The sequence below is a fragment of the Nilaparvata lugens genome, chromosome 3 (genome assembly GCF_014356525.2).
Source record: "Nilaparvata lugens isolate BPH chromosome 3, ASM1435652v1, whole genome shotgun sequence".
Classification (NCBI taxonomy): Eukaryota; Metazoa; Arthropoda; class Insecta; order Hemiptera; family Delphacidae; genus Nilaparvata; species Nilaparvata lugens.
Window position 1 is genome coordinate 19,818,926 of NC_052506.1, and position 21,253 is coordinate 19,840,178.

The window sequence follows — 21,253 nt, forward strand, 5'->3', positions numbered from 1 at the left end:
TGTCCTCAAGAAAATTGCTTCATTTTGATGTTGACAGTACAGTGGGTGTTATCGATCAATTCGAATTTATTTAATAACGAGTGGAGTGATAGAATATTCAGGTAAGATGTTAACAAATGTGAACATAGTGAACGGATCAATCAAAGCCTGATGTTTGTGTGACATTATGCGTGGGTCATAATAAGATTATAGCTCACCACAGCGTGAAAATGAAATAGTGATGAGAACGATCGACTACATTTAATAGGAAACACAGAGGATGAGAATTACATCACAGAGGATGAAAATCGTAGATTTTCATAGATTCTATCATAGAACTTTTATCAATTACTTCATAATCAACTGACCTTTGTCTTATTATTTTTGTGAACTAGTGGTTTAGTCTAGAGGCCGTGAAAATTTGTAGTCTAAAAATACGAAGCTCTCTTATTCGAAATTGATATTGCAATATCAATATTCCTAACAGTTTTTTATTCCTTGTCATAATGGAAATTTCATGTTGAGGTTTTGAACGATTTGTACACAGAATCATCCCCGCACAAGAATCTAGTTCCATTTCTATCTGTATAGATCGGCAGTTGAAACTAATAACAATCTGCTAAATACAATATGCATATTTTTCTTTTTACCATATCATTGAATGTATTTTTTATTTTTCCTTATAAGGGAGCACTAATGAGAGGGAATTAGATTTTCAGGTTTCAATAATCAATCTTGAATTGGAAATATTCTCACTACAGGGTAATGTAGCTCCTTGTTAATTTTATGAATTTTGTCAATCCCATACAAGCATACATCATGTGTAAAAGCCAAATAAATGAATTCTGGTTGTGACAATTCCAAGTACTTTATGATTTCTGAATTACTTTTTCCAGCACCACCTTAACCACCAACATAGAGTGGAACGTTCTTTTCATAAAAGGATTGGTTGTCACAATTAAAATATTTTCATATGATCTTCATAACTCAACCATCTGGAAAATTCTATTCTCATAGCGCTTCCCATTTCATTCTTAATCATAGCGATTCATACAGGAATTCACTTGAGACTGCCAGTCAGAATACCGTATAAATAGCATGAATACTTCTCTTTCAAAAAATGCTGGAAATGTGAGGTGAATCTCTGTGTAGGATCAATATTAATCCGTGTCTGATCGGCAGGTGATTCTGGAACTGAACTCAAGACACCTGGAGCCAGTGGAAGCGTTTTTGGGTGTGCCCTATGCGGCGCCCCCCCTGGGAGAGCGACGCTTCGCGACGGCGTCTCGACCTCTGCCCTGGACGGGGACCCGACTGGCAGACAGTCTGCCGACGGTCTGTCCCCAGCGACCGCCCGACATCTCCAACCAGACGGCGGCCCTCGAGGTAATGCCCCGTGCTCGCTACGAGCACCTCTCCCTACTGGTGCCCCTTCTAGCCAACCAGAGCGAGGACTGTCTGCATCTCAACATCTATGTGCCTGTCAGTGGTGAGTTCGATTTCATATTTATATATTCCTTCTCGATAAATAATAACATTCACTATATTCTTGGCCGAAAAAGTCATAACTTCCATTGTTGGAATAGCCCAGTTCGCCTGATTCATTCTAATCATCAATGAGATTTAAAAGTGTTATTTTCCTTCAATATTTACATTTATTGACCTTTATTTTGCATTCATCTATCCATTCGAATTACTGTATTGACTATTTATTCATTGATTCTTTCATAGAACTTCTATCAATTACTTCATAATCGACTGACCTTTATCTCATTATTTTGTGAACTAGTGGTTTAGTCTAGAGACCGTGGAAATTTGTAGTCTACAAATACGAAGCTCTCTTATTCGAAATTGATATTGCAATATCAATATTCCTAACAGTTTTTTATTCCTTGTCATAATGGAAATTTCATGTTGAGGTTTTGAACGATTTGTACACAGAATCATCCCCGCACAAGAATCTAGTTCCATTTCTATCTGTATAGATCGGCAGTTGAAACTAATAACAATCTGCTAAATACAATATGCATATTTTTCTTTTTACCATATCATTGAATGTATTTTTATTTTTCCTTATAAGGGAGCACTAATGAGAGGGAATTAGATTTTCAGGTTTCAATAATCAATCTTGAATTGGAAATATTCTCACTACAGGGTAATGTAGCTCCTTGTTAATTTTATGAATTTTGTCAATCCCATACAAGCATACATCATGTGAAAAAGCCAAATAAATGAATTCTGGTTGTGACAATTCCAAGTACTTTATGATTTCTGAATCACTTTTTCCAGCACCACCTTAACCTCCAACATAGAGTGGAACGTTCTTTTCATAAAAGGATTGGTTGTCACAATTAAAATATTTTCATATGATCTTCATAACTCAACCATCTGGAAAATTCTATTCTCATAGCGCTTCCCATTTCATTCTTAATCATAGCGATTCATACAGGAATTCACTTGAGACTGCCAGTCAGAATACCGTATAAATAGCATGAATACTTCTCTTTCAAAAAATGCTGGAAATGTGAGGTGAATCTCTGTGTAGGATCAATATTAATCCGTGTCTGATCGGCAGGTGATTCTGGAACTGAACTCAAGACACCTGGAGCCAGTGGAAGCGTTTTTGGGTGTGCCCTATGCGGCGCCCCCCCTGGGAGAGCGACGCTTCGCGACGGCGTCTCGACCTCTGCCCTGGACAGGGACCCGACTGGCAGACAGTCTGCCGACGGTCTGTCCCCAGCGACCGCCCGACATCTCCAACCAGACGGCGGCCCTCGAGGTAATGCCCCGTGCTCGCTACGAGCACCTCTCCCTACTGGTGCCCCTTCTAGCCAACCAGAGCGAGGACTGTCTGCATCTCAACATCTATGTGCCTGTCAGTGGTGAGTTCGATTTCATATTTATATATTCCTTCTCGATAAATAATAACATTCACTATATTCTTGGCCGATAAAGTCATAACTTCCATTGTTGGAATAGCCCAGTTCGCCTGATTCATTCTAATCATCAATGAGATTTAAAAGTGTTATTTTCCTTCAATATTTACATTTATTGACCTTTATTTTGCATTCATCTATCCATTCGAATTACTGTATTGACTATTTATTCATTTATTCAGTCATGTACAATCATTGCACTTATGTGAGAAGGCACAACAGGCTTATCCTCAAAACTCTAAACCACTATTGAGTTGTAGGAGAGGCTATTCAGTCAAATTACTGCATTGAGAAATACAGTAGTACTGAGTTTATTTGAGACATCATCATTATTTTATGTATAAGTAAAAAAAAATTCAATGGATTATTGGTACCATTCTCCTCTATGAAGAGATCTGTTGTAGTAAGTAATCCAAGAGAACAATCAATCAAATAGATCTATAGAAATATAGGAACAAATTATCTCTCACTTCCTGGATCCTATCAGAGCCACAACTGCCTGTTATTGGGGAGTTGGATGTCTTCATATTTCATTCTACAACAAACTCATTGATTGTATTCTTATAGAAGTATGAATAATTCCTTCTGCAATATACCATGATATGATAATAAACATGTATGGAATCTTCAGTAGCATTCCATTCGAAACTCAATTATGTATCAGAGTCACAATCTTATTCTCCCTCAATCAACGTCATTATTGATATTATGGATTTTTCCTGTACATAATATTATCTTGAAGGAATCATAACAACAAGAGGGAACTGATTTGAATAGATCATCATGAAATGAATGATCATTCCATCAAGTTACTCATACACTTTCCATCACCCACGTACAATCAAAACGCTAATGTGGGCATCACCTGCAATTGAAGAAGAAGATGAGCTGCAATTGGGAATAAATCGTATGAGATTGATTGAATATTTCATACATTAATAGCATTAGAAATTTCATTGCATGTGTGTAGAAGTATAGTCAAATTACTCCAAATGCATAATATTGAGTTACCTGGTTGGCTCAGGTCTGGTTTCTGAGTTTTCTGGTCGCAACTGATAGATTCAAGGCCTTTGACATGACCTTACGACTGCTTTTTAGGCAGCCGGGGCCGACGACTTAACGTGTCCATTCGAAACACGGGAGTAGCTCAAGATAAATATCGGCGACGAGATGAACTTTTATCCAGTACTGGATCAGTTCCATGCCATTTGTTAAGCTCATTTTTGACAAGATTTGATCCCCGATGCTCAGTATAACAGAAGAGGAAAATGGAAAAATCAAGTCAATGTTGTATGCATTTATATGGCAAACAATGAATCTTCTCAATTGAATCAAGGAATGTTGTACGTGTGCATTGTGCATTGAGTGGGGATCGTGGAAGATAGCGATGGGCCCATCTTGAGAGGGCACATGTTGCCAGAACTTTGTATTCCGAGTGTGGTCGCGTCAACTGTTACTTCAATGTATGTGATGTGAATCGTATTACAGTTGCTGGAGTCTTGGCGGCTTCAGCTAAGCAGCTCCTCTCCCAAAAACCATTCGCTTTAATGACTTGATTCCGCCGCCTCTTCAAATGTAACCCGATGAGCCAAGAAACGTGAGTCTTGGCTGAGCTGCATACTCTTCACTCGTTCAGTCTAAGTGAAACAAGAAAGACGTTCTCGAGCTCTGTCATCTCACGGCTCATTATTACTCTTCTGATTAATGGTAGCTCACCGTTACTCAAAGTCGAAAGTACGTGATGCATGCGAGGAATTAGTCATCCGTTTTGAGTGGGTGAGTATGCTGAGGAACTTTCAGCTATAATATAGGAACAGACAGCAATATTTTTGAAGCTTCCACTCCATGTAATTCTAACAATATATCAATGTGATAGTAGTAATTGCCTAGTCCATCCCAAGGAGAGAGGACTTCAGAGAAACACTGAAATTCTACTGTTTTGAAAGTGAAAAATGGGTATACACTCGTACATCAAGTATTTCAATTATAGGCATTATATAATAATGCATTAACGGTATATTTTCTCCATGTTATGTGTTCGAGTACATTCTATATAATATTGATCAAAGATGAGGATATCACCAGAAAACGTGTTATTCCTTGAGATCCTTTCTTGACATGATTCATGTAGCCTAATCTTTCAGATTCATGTATCGTCTATCATTTCAATCTCAATGAATGTCAGATTTTGCAGCATGTACAAAATTCTTATCGACATATTTTCCAATCATGAGTAGGAAAATTTACTCTCAACTAAAATATATGTTTCACAAATATCATATATTTGTTCATATATTTAATATTTTATAATACATAAATTTCACAATAATCTACGATGAGAAGAAAATTTAGTATCTCTTATTCAATTTCACTGTTGAATTGTGTATCCTCACAGTGAATCTCAGACAATCCTATTATATTAAGCGAGCACTTTATGTATATCTGTTTATATTTTTATATTTGGTTATTTCCATATCTGGTTATCTGCTTATTTATGTTCAACGGATCCCGAAAACGGCTCTAACGATTTTCTCGAAATTTAGAATATAGTAGGTTTATGATATAAAAATTCGATTGCACTAGGTCTCATCCCTGGGAAAACTCGCTGAAGGACATGAAAATTATAATTCATCTTAGGAAAAACAGATGATAATTTCGTCGTCTGTCGATAACAGAAGATGCATGTGCCTGTGTGAGAGATCAGCTGTGTAATCAATTAGCTTACCGTATCTCGCGAGAAATCTAGAAATTTTAATCGTCTCGATCAAAATAAATCTGATTTGTTGACATGAGATGGTATATATCATAATATTCAAAGTTGATAATCATTTTACAGTTCTAAGTGATTAGTGGGTATTATTTTGTTATTCAATTTGGTATGTAAACAATCTAAATTATAACTTTTAGGTTTTAAAATATTTGGACTGAAAATTTGACCTGAATATTTTTATATTTGGTTATTTTTATATCTGGTTATCTGGTTATTCATGTTCTATGGATCTCGAAAACGGCTCTAACGATTCTCACAAAATTCAGAACATAGAAGGTTTATAATATAAAAATCGATTGCACTAGGTCTCATCCCTAAGAAAACTCGCTGAAGGACATAAAAAGGATAATTATTATTCATCCTTGGAAAAACAGCTGATAATAATTATTTCGTCGTCTGTTGATGATGGAATTGAGTGAGCGAGTTCATGTGTGTGGGACTGTGTGAAAATTATGACTCAATTGTTGAACTTTTGTAATCATTCAATCAGGTTCTTAGTGCCGGTTGCAAAAAAGCCGGGCTATTTTCAATCGTGATTAATTCCAATAAATCCATCTTTTTGAAATGGCCTTCTCTGATTTGTTTCACGTGAAATCAATCAGAATTAAAATTTAACCGGTTTTTGTGCAACCGGGCCTTTGTGAGGGAAATTTTTGCATTCCTCTGGGAATTAATCTAAATTTACTGTGATAAGATAGAACATTTCTGTATGAACTATGGATGTTATTATAATTATTTCTTCTCTCGTAATAAATTTTTTATGCTTTTGTACTCCAGAGCGAAGCTCGATCCTCGATATTCAATAAATAAGTAACAAGCCAATCTCGGTGCCCCGATATTAGTTTATAAACAGAGGATCTACAATCAAAACCTGATAGCAGTCCCATAGGCTAACTCCTTGAATAAGTATTGTAATATCGGGGCACCGAGCTTCGCTCGTTATTTTCATTTATTGATAAACAGAACCATGGCTTATTCCAGATAAAGGCTGGAGCGCGCAACTTGGCAACGTCACAGTCAAGCTCAGTTTTAGGCCGAGCAAATGGAATTCACTTGGGTAGACTCCCGATTAACTACCAACATTATGTCCTTTATCAAATACCAATACTGAGAAATTCAATTCAATGATAATAAAAAATATATAATATTAACTGACGGACTAATTTTAACTTTAGTTCCAGGAGTTTCAAGTATAATGCCTAGCTTGGCAATATATTTCACTGTACTTACCTTCTGTGTCTGTATTTCCTACGAGAAATTTTAATAATCAAATGTATTTCATTAATAGATGAAAGTATTGAATAGTACCTTCTAAATGTAAAATGGAAATATGAAAGTCGAATATTGTCTTTTTTTTAAGAAACTTCTGAATTTAATGCATTCGCTTTTTGTGCATCTATAACTAACTATACACCGTAATTATAATCGATAGTCCAATAATATCTATCAAAGGGAATATAATTATTCTACTACCATTTAGTTCTTGTCCGTAATAATATCCATCAATTCATACCTATTACTACAATTTCATTTATAGTAATATAATTTATTTATAATAATAATATCCATCATATCAACCTATAAACTATAATTTCAGATTGTATTAAAACACATCATCAAGTACCCTACCCTTTATTATTATTTTTTCTTTTAAAACAAGACTTGTTTCAACTCATCTTTTTTATTTAGGAAAAAGGCTTTAGATGAGTTGGTACTAGTCGTGTTTTGGAAGAAAAAAATACAAAGAGTATGGTACTTGAAGATTTATATCTTGTTTCAATAATTATTTCAAAGTAGCCTTATAAAGAGAAGTGATTATTCATATTAATAATGAATTAATAAGTTATTGAAAGAATAAATTGCTTGCATAATGATAATTCATTCAACTTTCTCCATTAACTCAATTATATCTAGGCATAATAGTATACAACAAAATTCACAGAAGAATTGATATCCAATAGCAATATTTTAATCTATCTTTACGTATCTATGTGGGTTTATAATCACATTATTGACATAAATCAAATACTTACTATCCCTACTAACAAATACAAAATGATTTCACAATATACAATAATACAAATTATCCTACAAAATACAATTTTTCTTATCGTGTAATGAATCTATGCATATCAAGTCGGCCTGAACCACACGTTGCCATATTGAACATGTTCCAGCCTTCTATCCATCGTAGGCTATGACAGAACACAATTCTCTAAAATGATCGTGTTTATATTTTACAGCTGGCTATACGACAGCTTATGAATTTCGGGGATGCAATATTTTGATTTTCCACAGATTCACTCGCTCACTTCTTACCATCCACAGACGACAAAAGTCTCAGCTGTTTCAGCCAAGGATGAATTATCCTTTTAATGTCGTTCAGTGGATTTTCCCAAGGATGAGACCTAGTGCAATCGAATTTTTATATCATAAACCTACTATGTTTCAAATTTCGTGAAAATCGTTAGAGCCGTTTTCGAGATCCGTCGAGCATAAATAACCATATAACCAGATATAAAAATATGAACAGATATACAGAAATTGTTCGCTATATATTATAGGATATAAGAAAATTTTCTATTATATATCCATTGGATATTTTATTCATGGAAAGCGTCTTGGAATATTTTTTTTTTCAACGGATAACCTTAGTTCACAATGGGACATATTTTGTAGATTATATAAAACATATTGATACTTTTCCTGATTGGAGTGTATAGTAGGGAAACGTGTCCAATCATAAAAAATTCGACCTCAGTGTGAGTTTATTCCTTCACAGCACTCATTACTCGAAGTGACCAATACAAATTCGTCACCTCTCTGTCAGCGCACAAATTCTCTATTCCAGCTCAAGCATCACCTTTTCCCTTTCAGTTGACAGGTCAACTCATAAACCTTTCCCTCTGTCGCGAACGGGATTAATTCATATCGATCTCTCTCCCTCTGTCGCAGACGGAATCGATCTTTCTCTCTACTCACTCTCTCTCCGTCATACTGAGAAAGCAGGAGCAGAGCATCCTGTCATGAACACATCACAGCACAGTCTACTTATCATAATAGTAGATACAGTCCATTAATGGATATAGTACATTGGTAATGTATCTACTGCTGGGCAGACAGTTTCAGTTAGAGAGAGAGAGAGAGAGAGAGAGAGAGAGAGAGAGAGAGAGAGAGGGTGATACTGAGGAAATATATCGAGAGAGACACTGAGAGAGATATTGAGTGAGAAACAAAAAGATACACAGAGAGGGATATTGAGAGAGATATTGAGTGAGACACTAAAAGAGACAGTGAGAGATATACTGAGAGGAAAACTGGACATTAAACAGCATAAGGTGGCCGGCAACCTCCACTGAAGAGAAACAGTAGGAGTTCAAGACCATTATCAATAGTGGTTCGTTAGTAAAAATGATGCATAGTCCATTCAATATAGACATAAAAAAGGGGGTGTGCTTGCAATTTATATTGTAGTTCTGATTTTTTAATATATTATTTGGGTACATAAGAGAAGTCCAGAACCAATTTCTTCATGCAAAATTTCCTTGTGCTAGATACAGGGTGACCCAAAAACCTCGTATTTTCGGCTCATTTTCCAGTTTTCAGCTATTTATACCAAATATCGTAGTCGGACAGGAAAACTTGCTCCCGCCTTTATTTTAGATTATAAAATTCTGAATAAAATGAGATCATTCGGAACTCTATATCTCCAATGAGTACTGAGTTATGATTTTCCAAAAATGAGTGAAATTTGAAGAGAAAAATCAATTTTTATGAATTTCAGTCTTTGATCAACAATATATTTCGATTGTCACCATCTAGATGTATAATTCAAAATCCCTCCGGGTGTATTTTTCTGCTCTACAATCTGAGATCAGGTAGAGCGCTCTATCTTATAAAGATTTCCAGGTACACCGGACAACAATGCTCCTTGTATTGTGAAGAACACCTCATTTTCAGCTTCAACCATCATCACCAACTACATTGTCCTCACATTGATATTCCGCACAATGACATAAGTTCATAAGTATTATGTTATATGAGAATCACCCTACTATTCCTAGTAGAGAGGCGCGCTTAAGGACACCTCAAGGATCAAAATTTCAAACACTTATAACTTTTGACACAATGCTCAGATTTTATCTTACTATACACTTCATTCTTCTCGGCTCGTCAAGGCGGTCCGAAATCATGCATCATAAGTCAAATTCGGTCGAAAAATGGAAAATGTATTGTGAGTGTGCTTAAGCCCATATTCCAATGAACAAAAAATGGCCAATTTCTATATTCAAAGCTATTGGAAGACAATCTGACAACAGAGTAAAGCGAGAGATAGATAGCGCTATCCGCTTTGTTGAATGATAGCAATACAATTGCTAATCAAACACTGCTATTATAATGTGGACTTCTTTCAAATAGATCTCATGAAAAGAGAGAAAAATTGTGATTACCTTTTAAAATGAAGGAATTTGCTAAAGGAATAGTTAGCGACCGAGCGATAAAGCTTACTTATCAATAACTGTATATTAGATAAGAGTACCGTTCTGTACTGAATATTTTTCTAGGAAAATTATTCAATAAAATTATAATTATTTTGCGAATAAAGCACAAATTATTTATGAATCGCTCACTGATTTTGAGGTTACACTTTGTTTACTATCGATCAGATGTTTTTAAAACAGTTCGAACGCAGCTGACTGATTCAAAGCATTGTCAAATGTCATGCCGGTTTTCATGCAAGATATAATACCATCTCTAAAAATCAAAACTATCCATAAAGGATCAAGAATTTCAAAATAAAAAAATAAAATGTATGTGTTATCGTTGAAATTATTTATTATTTAAGAAATTATATTATATGTCAGGTCTTATTGTAACTAAATAGGTCATAGCATGAAATTATATTATTGATAAAATGGCAGAAATTAATTATAATAATCTCAAACCTAATAAAAATTGTACAAGAGTATTAATTCCTTAACGATTTAATTCAACTGAACCACATGGTAATTAAATCTCTTTGGCAGGTCTAAGCCAATCACAGTGCATAGAAATAGCACCAAGAAGGTGATCGTTTGAAAGCAACACATGTTAATCTATTATCAGACACCAACCCTGCCTTATCAGTTACACTAGCACGTGTACATTGTATGAGAGGAACTATGTCTAGAAGATTAAGCAGTTTTAAGAATTACATAAATTAAATTATTATTGTAATTAAAGGAATTGTATTCTACTACTTGCCACTGACGTCATGTTTACGTCACAAGCGTTCTACCAATGGCAAATTTTTATGCAAATTATTACATTGAGATTCTGAGAAGCAAGGTCTAGCCTAAAAGCTTAGAGAAAAGAGCAGCACTTTCCTTTTGAAATCCTCACCGTGCAGATCTCTTTTATAGTTACCAAAGACCTATTTGTGAAAATTTCTTGTTCGATTTTAAATGTTCTATTTGTGAGCCGATATTTTAGGCCAATTTATTTGTTATTCGTAAATTTCTGTTCTCATCAATCGATAAATTTAAAAGCTTAAAGTAAATTATCCCTTAATTAATTCGGTGAAGGAGATATTTAAACTAAAATTTCCCACGTGCTGAAACCGAAGCCTGGATTGCCGCCGATCAAACGATTTTTTGATCTAAAGAAGAAAACCACGACGACCAAGGAATTTCACGTGAGTTATAAGTCATAAGGGGCCCCAATCTACGCTTCGAAAATATTTCAGTGCAGAAAAACATAAATTTTTCTTCGTTAAATTATTGGCCACGCCGACAAGCGCTTTAGCATTTAAGAGCCTAGAATTTATTCATATTGAATTTATAAGAATTTGTAGTTGATTAACTATCCTCCGCTGCCTGAACCACGACCCCGAGCAATTTTAAAATATTTTATAATTCATTTTTTCACTATTCTTTCAAAATTGTTCAATTTTATCAATTGTAAAATTCTGTTGAATCACGCATGGTATCATGCAAGCACAAGAAATTTTTTAACTATTCTGTTAATGCTAAATTATTATCAACCTGTAAATCAAATTCTGAACCTGCACTGTATGATTACATATTTTATTGTAATATATTTCAGTTTTGTTAATTCGCTTTCTGAGTTCGATTATTTCTTAAGCCTGTCAATTATTGTGTCTGATACGTTCTATATTATCAAGAACCGAACGAATACGATCATTAGAATAATTGAATTAAGCTGGATATTGGAACAGGTCTAAGTGGATGTAGCGAGTGGGGTCAGATCAAGATATTTATTCTTTGTCCTTACCTGCTCATATATCAGCTTTTATCTGTTACCTACCTCGACTTAGGAGCGAACACATCAATTGTACAGCAGTGGCAGCCATAGATCATATAAATTCCTACAATAGAGCTTAAAACCCGACAAGACTCTGTTCTCGAAGTATATTCTGAACGATATTTGGTCCAAATACCGTATTTTAATCCTTCAGAACTTATTAGAGACGCAGTCCCGTAAATTATCTACATCGGGATTTTTGCTCGACCTGTATGATTTTGTATGCTCATTCTTCACAGGTAATAATTTTAAGGTATCTGTATTCAGTGTTTAGCGATCGCTACACTACTTATAAAAATTTCATCACAATACAATTTGTCATTAGAAGAATCAAGGGTGAGCGAGCGTTTAGGCCTCCCGCGATTCCGACAATTGTATTGAATCTTGTAGTGAATCAATCAGTCTGGTGTACACTCAGCGTCCACACACGCAATTACAAAATTTATAGCCGCTACACCATTGACTCAGTACAAGATTCACTCTACATGTGTGAAGTCGTTAAAATCACGCTCCACATGATTTTGGCGCCCAACGTGGGGCATTTAGATTCAGCACTACATGATTTGGCAAATCTCTCTACATATGTGAGGCGAGTAAAATACAGCTTTACATGATTTTGGCGCCCAACAGTGATAGGCATTGAAGAGGTGGATAATCGACTACGAGGATTATTTAGTTGCTCAGTATACTATAGCGCTGACAACGGGAAAATTTTTTGAAAAATTTATGGTTGTGAATTTTTTCGAATTTAATATTGACTGTTCACTGTTATATAAAATAACAAGAAGTACCATACCCAATTTTTGAACAGAAAAGAAATTTATCGATTGATGAATTTTTAGAGAAAAAATCGAACTCAGAATTTTATTATTGTGTTATTCGAAAATTGGTCATACTATAAGTCATAGGTATAAGAGATATCATAAGAAAGGTCATATTATTTGAAGAATATTAGGTCTATATTGAAACAATTTATAAAAATTTACAGAAAGAGGATTGAAGTTATTTACATTTTTAAAAGTTTTTAAAACATAAAGAGGGAAGTAAAATTAAATCACGGATATATTGCAGAATAATTCAAACAAAACACTGCCCCTTTTATATAAAATTTTGCAAAGAACACTAGCCTATATATTGAATTGCGGCAAGAAATTATAAAAGTAAGATATTTATAATAATAGTAATAATAAATTATAAGAGGCGTACCTGTATTACCGCATAAGTGTTCACTGTGTATCCTGTGTGTCCTTGTCATTTTTATGTTAACGATATTGCTAACTTGATTCATTTCATCACTGAACATATTATTGAAGCACACTTTTGTATTCCTTCACTTCAACGAATTTTTTTTTTTTTACATTATTTCAACTTGTGGTCATTCATTTGTAATCTTGCACATAACCCCACATATTTGCGATCGTTTCACTGCACTCGCATCATTGTATCATCCGATAAATTATGGAAGAACCACACCGCATCCTGGAGGCCACGTCAGCGATTTCAGAGAAGGAGGATGTCGCGCGGGATAAACGCCCATGCATTGCCGTTCCAGAGGTCCGGACGCCCGCATCTCATGTCATAGAACCATTGCCGCCAACCGAAGACCACACACCCACCCCTTCCGTGTTACAGATGAGTCTCATCCTGGAAGCATTGAACGATATGATCAAAGAAAGGAAACAACTGAACGAAACACTAAACAATATAAATAAGAACTACAACCAAATAAAGGAAGTCAAACAAGCAAGCGGACGTGATACATGTATGGAAGACCAACCTACCGAAAATGTCAAGGCTGAAGTCGCGCCGCACCCTGCAGAACGCCGAGAGGGACCGGACGACATCGCCCGCCAAGCTGAGGACGTCATCCAGGGCATAGAGGGACATCCCGTACCACCGCGTGCCGGACACCAGGAATCCAAGGACGTTGCCCGCCGAGTGGAAGAGCAGCCCGGACCGCCGACCGCACGTATCTCCCATCCACCAAGGACAGCACCTGCAACACATCAAATCAGTATCCATCAAAAACAATCAGAAAACAACATTAGAACAATTAAAATCCGCATAAAGTCAAGACCACACACAAGCAGCAAAACAATTCAAGAAAGAAGAAGAATATCTAGAAGAACCTACAACCACCGCCGTCATGTTAGGCTAAAATCGTACATCAAGCTCCCTACCAGCATGCAAGGAAAAAGGAAGACCATATCAAGAAGGACCTACAACCACCGCAGTCATGTCTGGTTAAAATCAAACAGACTGTACACCGGCATGCAAAAAAGGAAAAGATTATTCGAAAAAACACACAGACACCACCGGCATGTAAGGTTTAAAAAGATCAAACTACATGTCACCGGTAAACAAAGAAGGACAACATTGGCTGAAGAGATCTACCTACTTCGTCGGCACATTCGTTTTAAGCCAAGTTTTAATAAAACGGATAGTTGCAAATTGGATTGGAAACTTGGAACAATAGAGAAATCAAATTTAGATGGGGGCTTAAGGAATAATTTTCGAATTAAATGGAAGCTACATTGTGAATTACACAAATTATCAAACACTTCATAATCACGGCCTACCCAGTGAATCATTACTTTGCAGACTAGCATCTTTCTACTGCTGCCTAATCATCAACATAACCTAAACATCGCCGCATCTCAGCTAATAAGGAAATATTATTAATTCACTTCAAATGAAGAAATCGAAATCAACTTTAATAACAGAAGAAAATAAAACTACGAAACAACTTTAAAAATTTACCAACCTAATCAAGCCATCCGCCTCATGCTACAATCATCACAGAAACAATCGCCTAGTTATATCCGCCCAACTGGAAAACAAAAACAAAAATTGTATTATCCACAGAAAATAATTATAAATTATAAATCAGATGAAGTTAGTAGTGAATAGGAAGAAAGAAAATAAACAAAGTTTATTTGAAAAAATGCGTAAATATAACCTCGAAATACAGAATCGATCAAGAAATCTATTCAGAACCAAAGCCTGTTCGATAATTTTCTTCGTCATCCCAGCCAATGTGTGCGAAATCACAGAATAAATCATTATGAATCAAAGCAATATCGTTGTTAAATGTTATAATCTATTATTTAATGTGAAATTATAAGTAAAAAATGCAACCAAAAATATATATTTATGTTAAATTGCACGAAATGCGCATGTTCTATGTTATATGAATGTATCTCTAAAAAAAAACTCCAAAGAAAATGAAATTCTTACCTTCAAATGTGAAATTTATTACTGTTGCATCAAAAGATCATGAATTGAAATTCAAATTGATAAATATAATCTTAAGGACTTAATATTTGTAACCAACATTGATAAAAATCAAGAAAGCCATTTCAAGTGTAACCCTGTTTGTACGCAACGTACTAAGCGCAAATAAGAAATTGCTCGAGTCAAACGGTAGACGATTGTCAAGTCACCGAAGTAAAATCACACTCTCACCCAATCTATGTAAAAGCCAAACCAAAGAGTCGAAACCTGTAATAACTATGAAAAAATGATGAAAGTCTATATTTGTTGCAAATACTGTTCAAATCTTAAGAAGTAATATGTGAAATCTTGTATATTCGTTATAGTTATGGGTCTGCTCATAAGCCACCCATGAATGGAAGTTGTGGAGTTGTTTTTAATGAAGGATCCTAAGAGACCTCATTAATTATTGTATTTCGATTGTATCCAATGGAAGGAACAATCAATTATTTATTTTCTCGTAGCCAAAAGTGCACGATATATTGTTTTTAGTGTTAAGTGTTGAGTTTTCGTAGAAGTAAGGAGATGAAATAGTGTATTCATCACAATATCGGATTTTTCAAATAGTCATTGTTTCGACTCGTCTCCCAATTACCTATTTAAAATATCCTGGGGGCTTTTGTGTGATGAATTTTTCAAATAGATCTCATGAAAAGAGAGAAAAATTGTGATTACCTTTTAAAATGAAGGAATTTGCTAAAGGAATAGTTAGCGACCGAGCGATAAAGCTTACTTATCAATAACTGTATATTAGATAAGAGTACCGTTCTGTACTGAATATTTTTCTAGGAAAATTATTCAATAAAATTATAATTATTTTGCGAATAAAGCGCAAATTATTTATGAATCGCTCACTGATTTTGAGGTTACACTTTGTTTACTATCGATCAGATGTTTTTAAAACAGTTCGAACGCAGCTGACTGATTCAAAGCATTGTCAAATGTCATGCCGGTTTTCATGCAAGTTATAATACCATCTCTAAAAAATTATAAAACTATCCATAAAGGATCAAGAATTTCAAAAAAAAAAAAATAAAATGTATGTGTTATCGTTGAAATTATTTATTATTTAAGAAATTATATTATATGTCAGGTCTTATTGTAACTAAATAGGTCATAGCATGAAATTATATTATTGATAAAATGGCAGAAATTAATTATAATAATCTCAAACCTAATAAAAATTGTACAAGAGTATTAATTCATTAACGATTTAATTCAACTGAACCACATGGTAATTAAATCTCTTTGGCAGGTCTAAGCCAATCACAGTGCATAGAAATAGCACCAAGAAGGTGATCGTTTGAAAGCAACACATGTTAATATATTATCAGACACCAACCCTGCCTTATCAGTTACACTAGCACGTGTACATTGTATGAGAGGAACTATGTCTAGAAGATTAAGCAGTTTTAAGAATTACATAAATTAAATTATTATTGTAATTAAAGGAATTGTATTCTACTACTTGCCACTGACGTCATGTTTACGTCACAAGCGTTCTACCAATGGCAAATTTTTATGCAAATTATTACATTGAGATTCTGAGAAGCAAGGTCTAGCCTAAAAGCTTAGAGAAAAGAGCAGCACTTTCCTTTTGAAATCCTCACCGTGCAGATCTCTTTTATAGTTACCAAAGACCTATTTGTGAAAATTTCTTGTTCGATTTTAAATGTTCTATTTGTGAGCCGATATTTTAGGCCAATTTATTTGTTATTCGTAAATTTCTGTTCTCATCAATCGATAAATTTAAAAGCTCAAAGTAAATTATCCCTTAATTAATTCGGTGAAGGAGATATTTTAAACTAAAATTTCCCACGTGCTGAAACCGAAGCCTGGATTGCCGCCGATCAAACGATTTTTTGATCTAAAGAAGAAAACCACGACGACCAAGGAATTTCACGTGAGTTATAAGTCATAAGGGGCCCCAATCTACGCTTCGAAAATATTTCAGTGCAGAAAAACATAAATTTTTCTTCGTTAAATTATTGGCCACGCCGACAAGCGCTTTAGCATTTAAGAGCCTAGAATTTATTCATATTGAATTTATAAGAATTTGTAGTTGATTAACTATCCTCCGCTGCCTGAACCACGACCCCGAGCAATTTTAAAATATTTTATAATTCATTTTTTCACTATTCTTTCAAAATTGTTCAATTTTATCAATTGTAAAATTCTGTTGAATCACGCATGGTATCATGCAAGCACAAGAAATTTTTTAACTATTCTGTTAATGCTAAATTATTATCAACCTGTAAATCAAATTCTGAACCTGCACTGTATGATTACATATTTTATTGTAATATATTTCAGTTTTGTTAATTCGCTTTCTGAGTTCGATTATTTCTTAAGCCTGTCAATTATTGTGTCTGATACGTTCTATATTATCAAGAACCGAACGAATACGATCATTAGAATAATTGAATTAAGCTGGATATTGGAACAGGTCTAAGTGGATGTAGCGAGTGGGGTCAGATCAAGATATTTATTCTTTGTCCTTACCTGCTCATATATCAGCTTTTATCTGTTACCTACCTCGACTTAGGAGCGAACACATCAATTGTACAGCAGTGGCAGCCATAGATCATATAAATTCCTACAATAGAGCTTAAAACCCGACAAGACTCTGTTCTCGAAGTATATTCTGAACGATATTTGGTCCAAATACCGTATTTTAATCCTTCAGAACTTATTAGAGACGCAGTCCCGTAAATTATCTACATCGGGATTTTTGCTCGACCTGTATGATTTTGTATGCTCGTTCTTCACAGGTAATAATTTTAAGGTATCTGTATTCAGTGTTTAGCGATCGCTACACTACTTATAAAAATTTCATCACAATACAATTTGTCATTAGAAGAATCAAGGGTGAGCGAGCGTTTAGGCCTCCCGCGATTCCGACAATTGTATTGAATCTTGTAGTGAATCAATCAGTCTGGTGTACACTCAGCGTCCACACACGCAATTACAAAATTTATAGCCGCTACACCATTGACTCAGTACAAGATTCACTCTACATGTGTGAAGTCGTTAAAATCACGCTCCACACAGGTTACCAGATTCGTTTCCTGAAAGTTTCATGAGGACCGATTCAGCATCTTTTGAGATAAAGTAATTTGTCTGGTTACTTATTGAAGTCTCCTCGTATTATTATCAAGACATTCATGATCTTTCTTATTCAAAGAAACATGGAGACACTGTCGTTTCTTTCGAGATGCTACTTTGTCATGATGGAGCGAGGGTGAGAACAAATGAAGCACCAAGTAGAGCATGTCTTCCCGCTGTTAGTACGATTTGCTGACGTATCTGTATTGCAATGCATAACTTTCTCGTTATACTCTGAATATATTCCAGTCTCTGTCAGGTAAATGCTTCCCCATCAACAATCTCATCAATTATTCATAGTGAATAATTCCGTGATGATTGTCTCCTTATTTGGTTTCCACCATATTCGGAGTATGGAATACATTATTTGAAATCAATACAATTGAGACTATCATAGAATGAGATTAGAGTTCTTCATTCATGTACAATATAAACTGTCTTATACACTCATCTACATTGAAGGACAGTATTGCTAGTTATTCAACGAATTTTACAAAATATGAGAAATTAATTAATGAGAATGAAGATTTAATGCAATTTGGATAACGATAATATAATATTGTGATGTAACTACATAAATCAGCGCTGTTTCAACAAACAATATTTACGATTCTCTGAAAAGGATATGAAAGAGTATCCTTCCCGTTAACACACACCGGAATGCCACTACAGAGAAGTGTTATTAATAGCATAGCCATTCTTAAAATCATTAAATTTCTAGTTAATTATTTCTTTAATGTGTGAATATTCCCTATTTTAGTGATAATAATCTTATTTTCCTCTATGTTTGGTTTTGAAGCATCTAAATTTTAAAATCTACGTTGTGAAAATCATTTAAGGACTAAAGATTTTGTGGAGTGGACAACTACAAGACTTAACCTATTTCGGACTATGTGTAACCTAATCTTAATAGAGGAATAGCATAAGGTTACCTCATTTTCTCCAATTCCTATCATATTGATGATGTATTAATTGTATTAATCAATAAAGAATAAAAATAAAGTTCCACTATACTAATGTATCACCCATGAGTTCCCATATTTTAGTTCTATTCCATCAGTTATCCATATTTCATCTTCAACCTTTGATATAAATAACAACGTTTCAAGTAATCTATGAAGTATGTAAATGAGTAGAAAGTACAATTAATAAGACCAGTTGACAGCACGTGATGACTGTGACCCAGATACTAACGCTAAACTTGCATAGTAGTATTAAGCAAAGTTGCATGTTCATTCAGAATTTTCAAATTGACACATCCATACAACTCGGTTACAACTGGATGTTCAAATGAGTTCCATGCAAGTTAGTTTCTGACGTACAACAAAGTACTGGAATGATTAGTAGAGGTAGGATATGACTCGAGTTGGGAACTGTGCAGTTGTAGGTGCGGAGATTCAGAATCATATTATGAATTTCTCCAACTAATTGGAGTTGTATTCAATGAATTCGAATGGATCCATCCGACTATGTTGCTGAACAGAGGTAATTCCACGACTGTTAATGACAGCAGTCCAATCTCCAATCTCCATCTAATGTGCAAAGTTGGCCGGCGGTTCCACTTTAGAATAGAGAGATAAGTTGTCGGAAGGTTTACTTGCATGTTTTCAACAAGAATTTTCAATTCAATTACTACTCACATGAGAATAGTTTTATGGAGCGTATGCAAGCGATAGTATTCTATACTGTCTTATATAATACTTGATTAATAATATTCTCAATCAAGGCTGCAATCGATAATATACTATACTGTCTTATAATGCTTGATTAATAATATTCTTTAGGCTGCAAGCGATAATATACTATACTGTCTTATATAATGCTTGATTAATAATAGTCTTAACTCTTGCTCTGTGACCATGCCATACAATTTTCTCAATCATGTAAAAACTATGAGTATCACTACATAATATTCATCTGGATGTTATCGTACAACATAACAGACAACATAGCAGACATAGCAGACAACATAAGTTTCACAGTATAACTCACAATATGACCTACTACAAACTTACATCATACATAGTGCAAAAACTTGAATGGAAATAGTCCAGCTGAGATCTTGAGGATGGTTGGTCCAATCTATTCGGAAGATAAGTCAGCTTCTGAAACATGAAAATAGCGATTTTTAGATTGATCAATTTGAGTCTCATAATAAGGTATTATCGAGATGACATAGAACAAGAATTGAATTTGGCGGAGTTGAAGTTGAAGTTGTAAATAAACAATCATACAGACGTTTCATCATGGATGATGTATTAAAAACTTGCATAGTATTATGATTATCATACTTTTCCCTATTACCCTACATAGTACTCTATCTAGCATCTGATGTCAAAGATACAAGAGAAACCGTATTGACGTTATTACCCCCAGGTTGAAAAGCAAGGCCAGAAATTGTACTTTTATCATGGAAGTAGCTTGAATGAAAAGTGCTAGACTAGATGGAAATGGCTCCACACTGGGAAACTCGGAAGTAGCTCCGTTCAAATATTGCAAATGGAAAACCTCTGGTGGACTATCGAGGTTCATTCTTACAAAATCTCATGTTTGTATTGTTCTCGATAATGGTATTTACTAGTATTCCTGCGAACAGTAGACCTCGCTCATGAATACAACTTTCAATCTGATGAGAAGGGCCAGTACAGTTACAGTATATTGTGAAGATTTAGCCATGTCATCTATTATTTTCTCCATTGAAAGTGCTAGAGACACTGTTTCCAGAGACATCGGACTTATCAAAGACGTACCTGTATATCGTCTCCATATTCACAATATTAACATTATATTATAACTTTTCTAATAATTAATTATAAGAAATCGGTCAACTGAAGGAAAAATTGAATATGAAGTAGGAAATTCAGGCGATGATTCGTCTCACAGACGA

At 34.7% G+C, this 21,253-nt stretch overlaps 1 protein-coding gene across 1 annotated transcript in view; it reads left to right on the forward strand.

Moving 5' to 3' along the window:
* The first annotated feature begins 2,560 nt into the window (after nt 1–2,560).
* The window catches only part of LOC111050859 (neuroligin-1-like), a 155,450-nt gene continuing 136,757 nt past the window's right edge, over nt 2,561–21,253 (forward strand). The window contains exon 1 of the mRNA XM_039423220.1: nt 2,561–2,861. Coding sequence (XP_039279154.1) covers nt 2,762–2,861 — 100 coding nt within the window. The 5' untranslated portion in view covers nt 2,561–2,761. The remainder of the gene's footprint in view (nt 2,862–21,253) is intronic.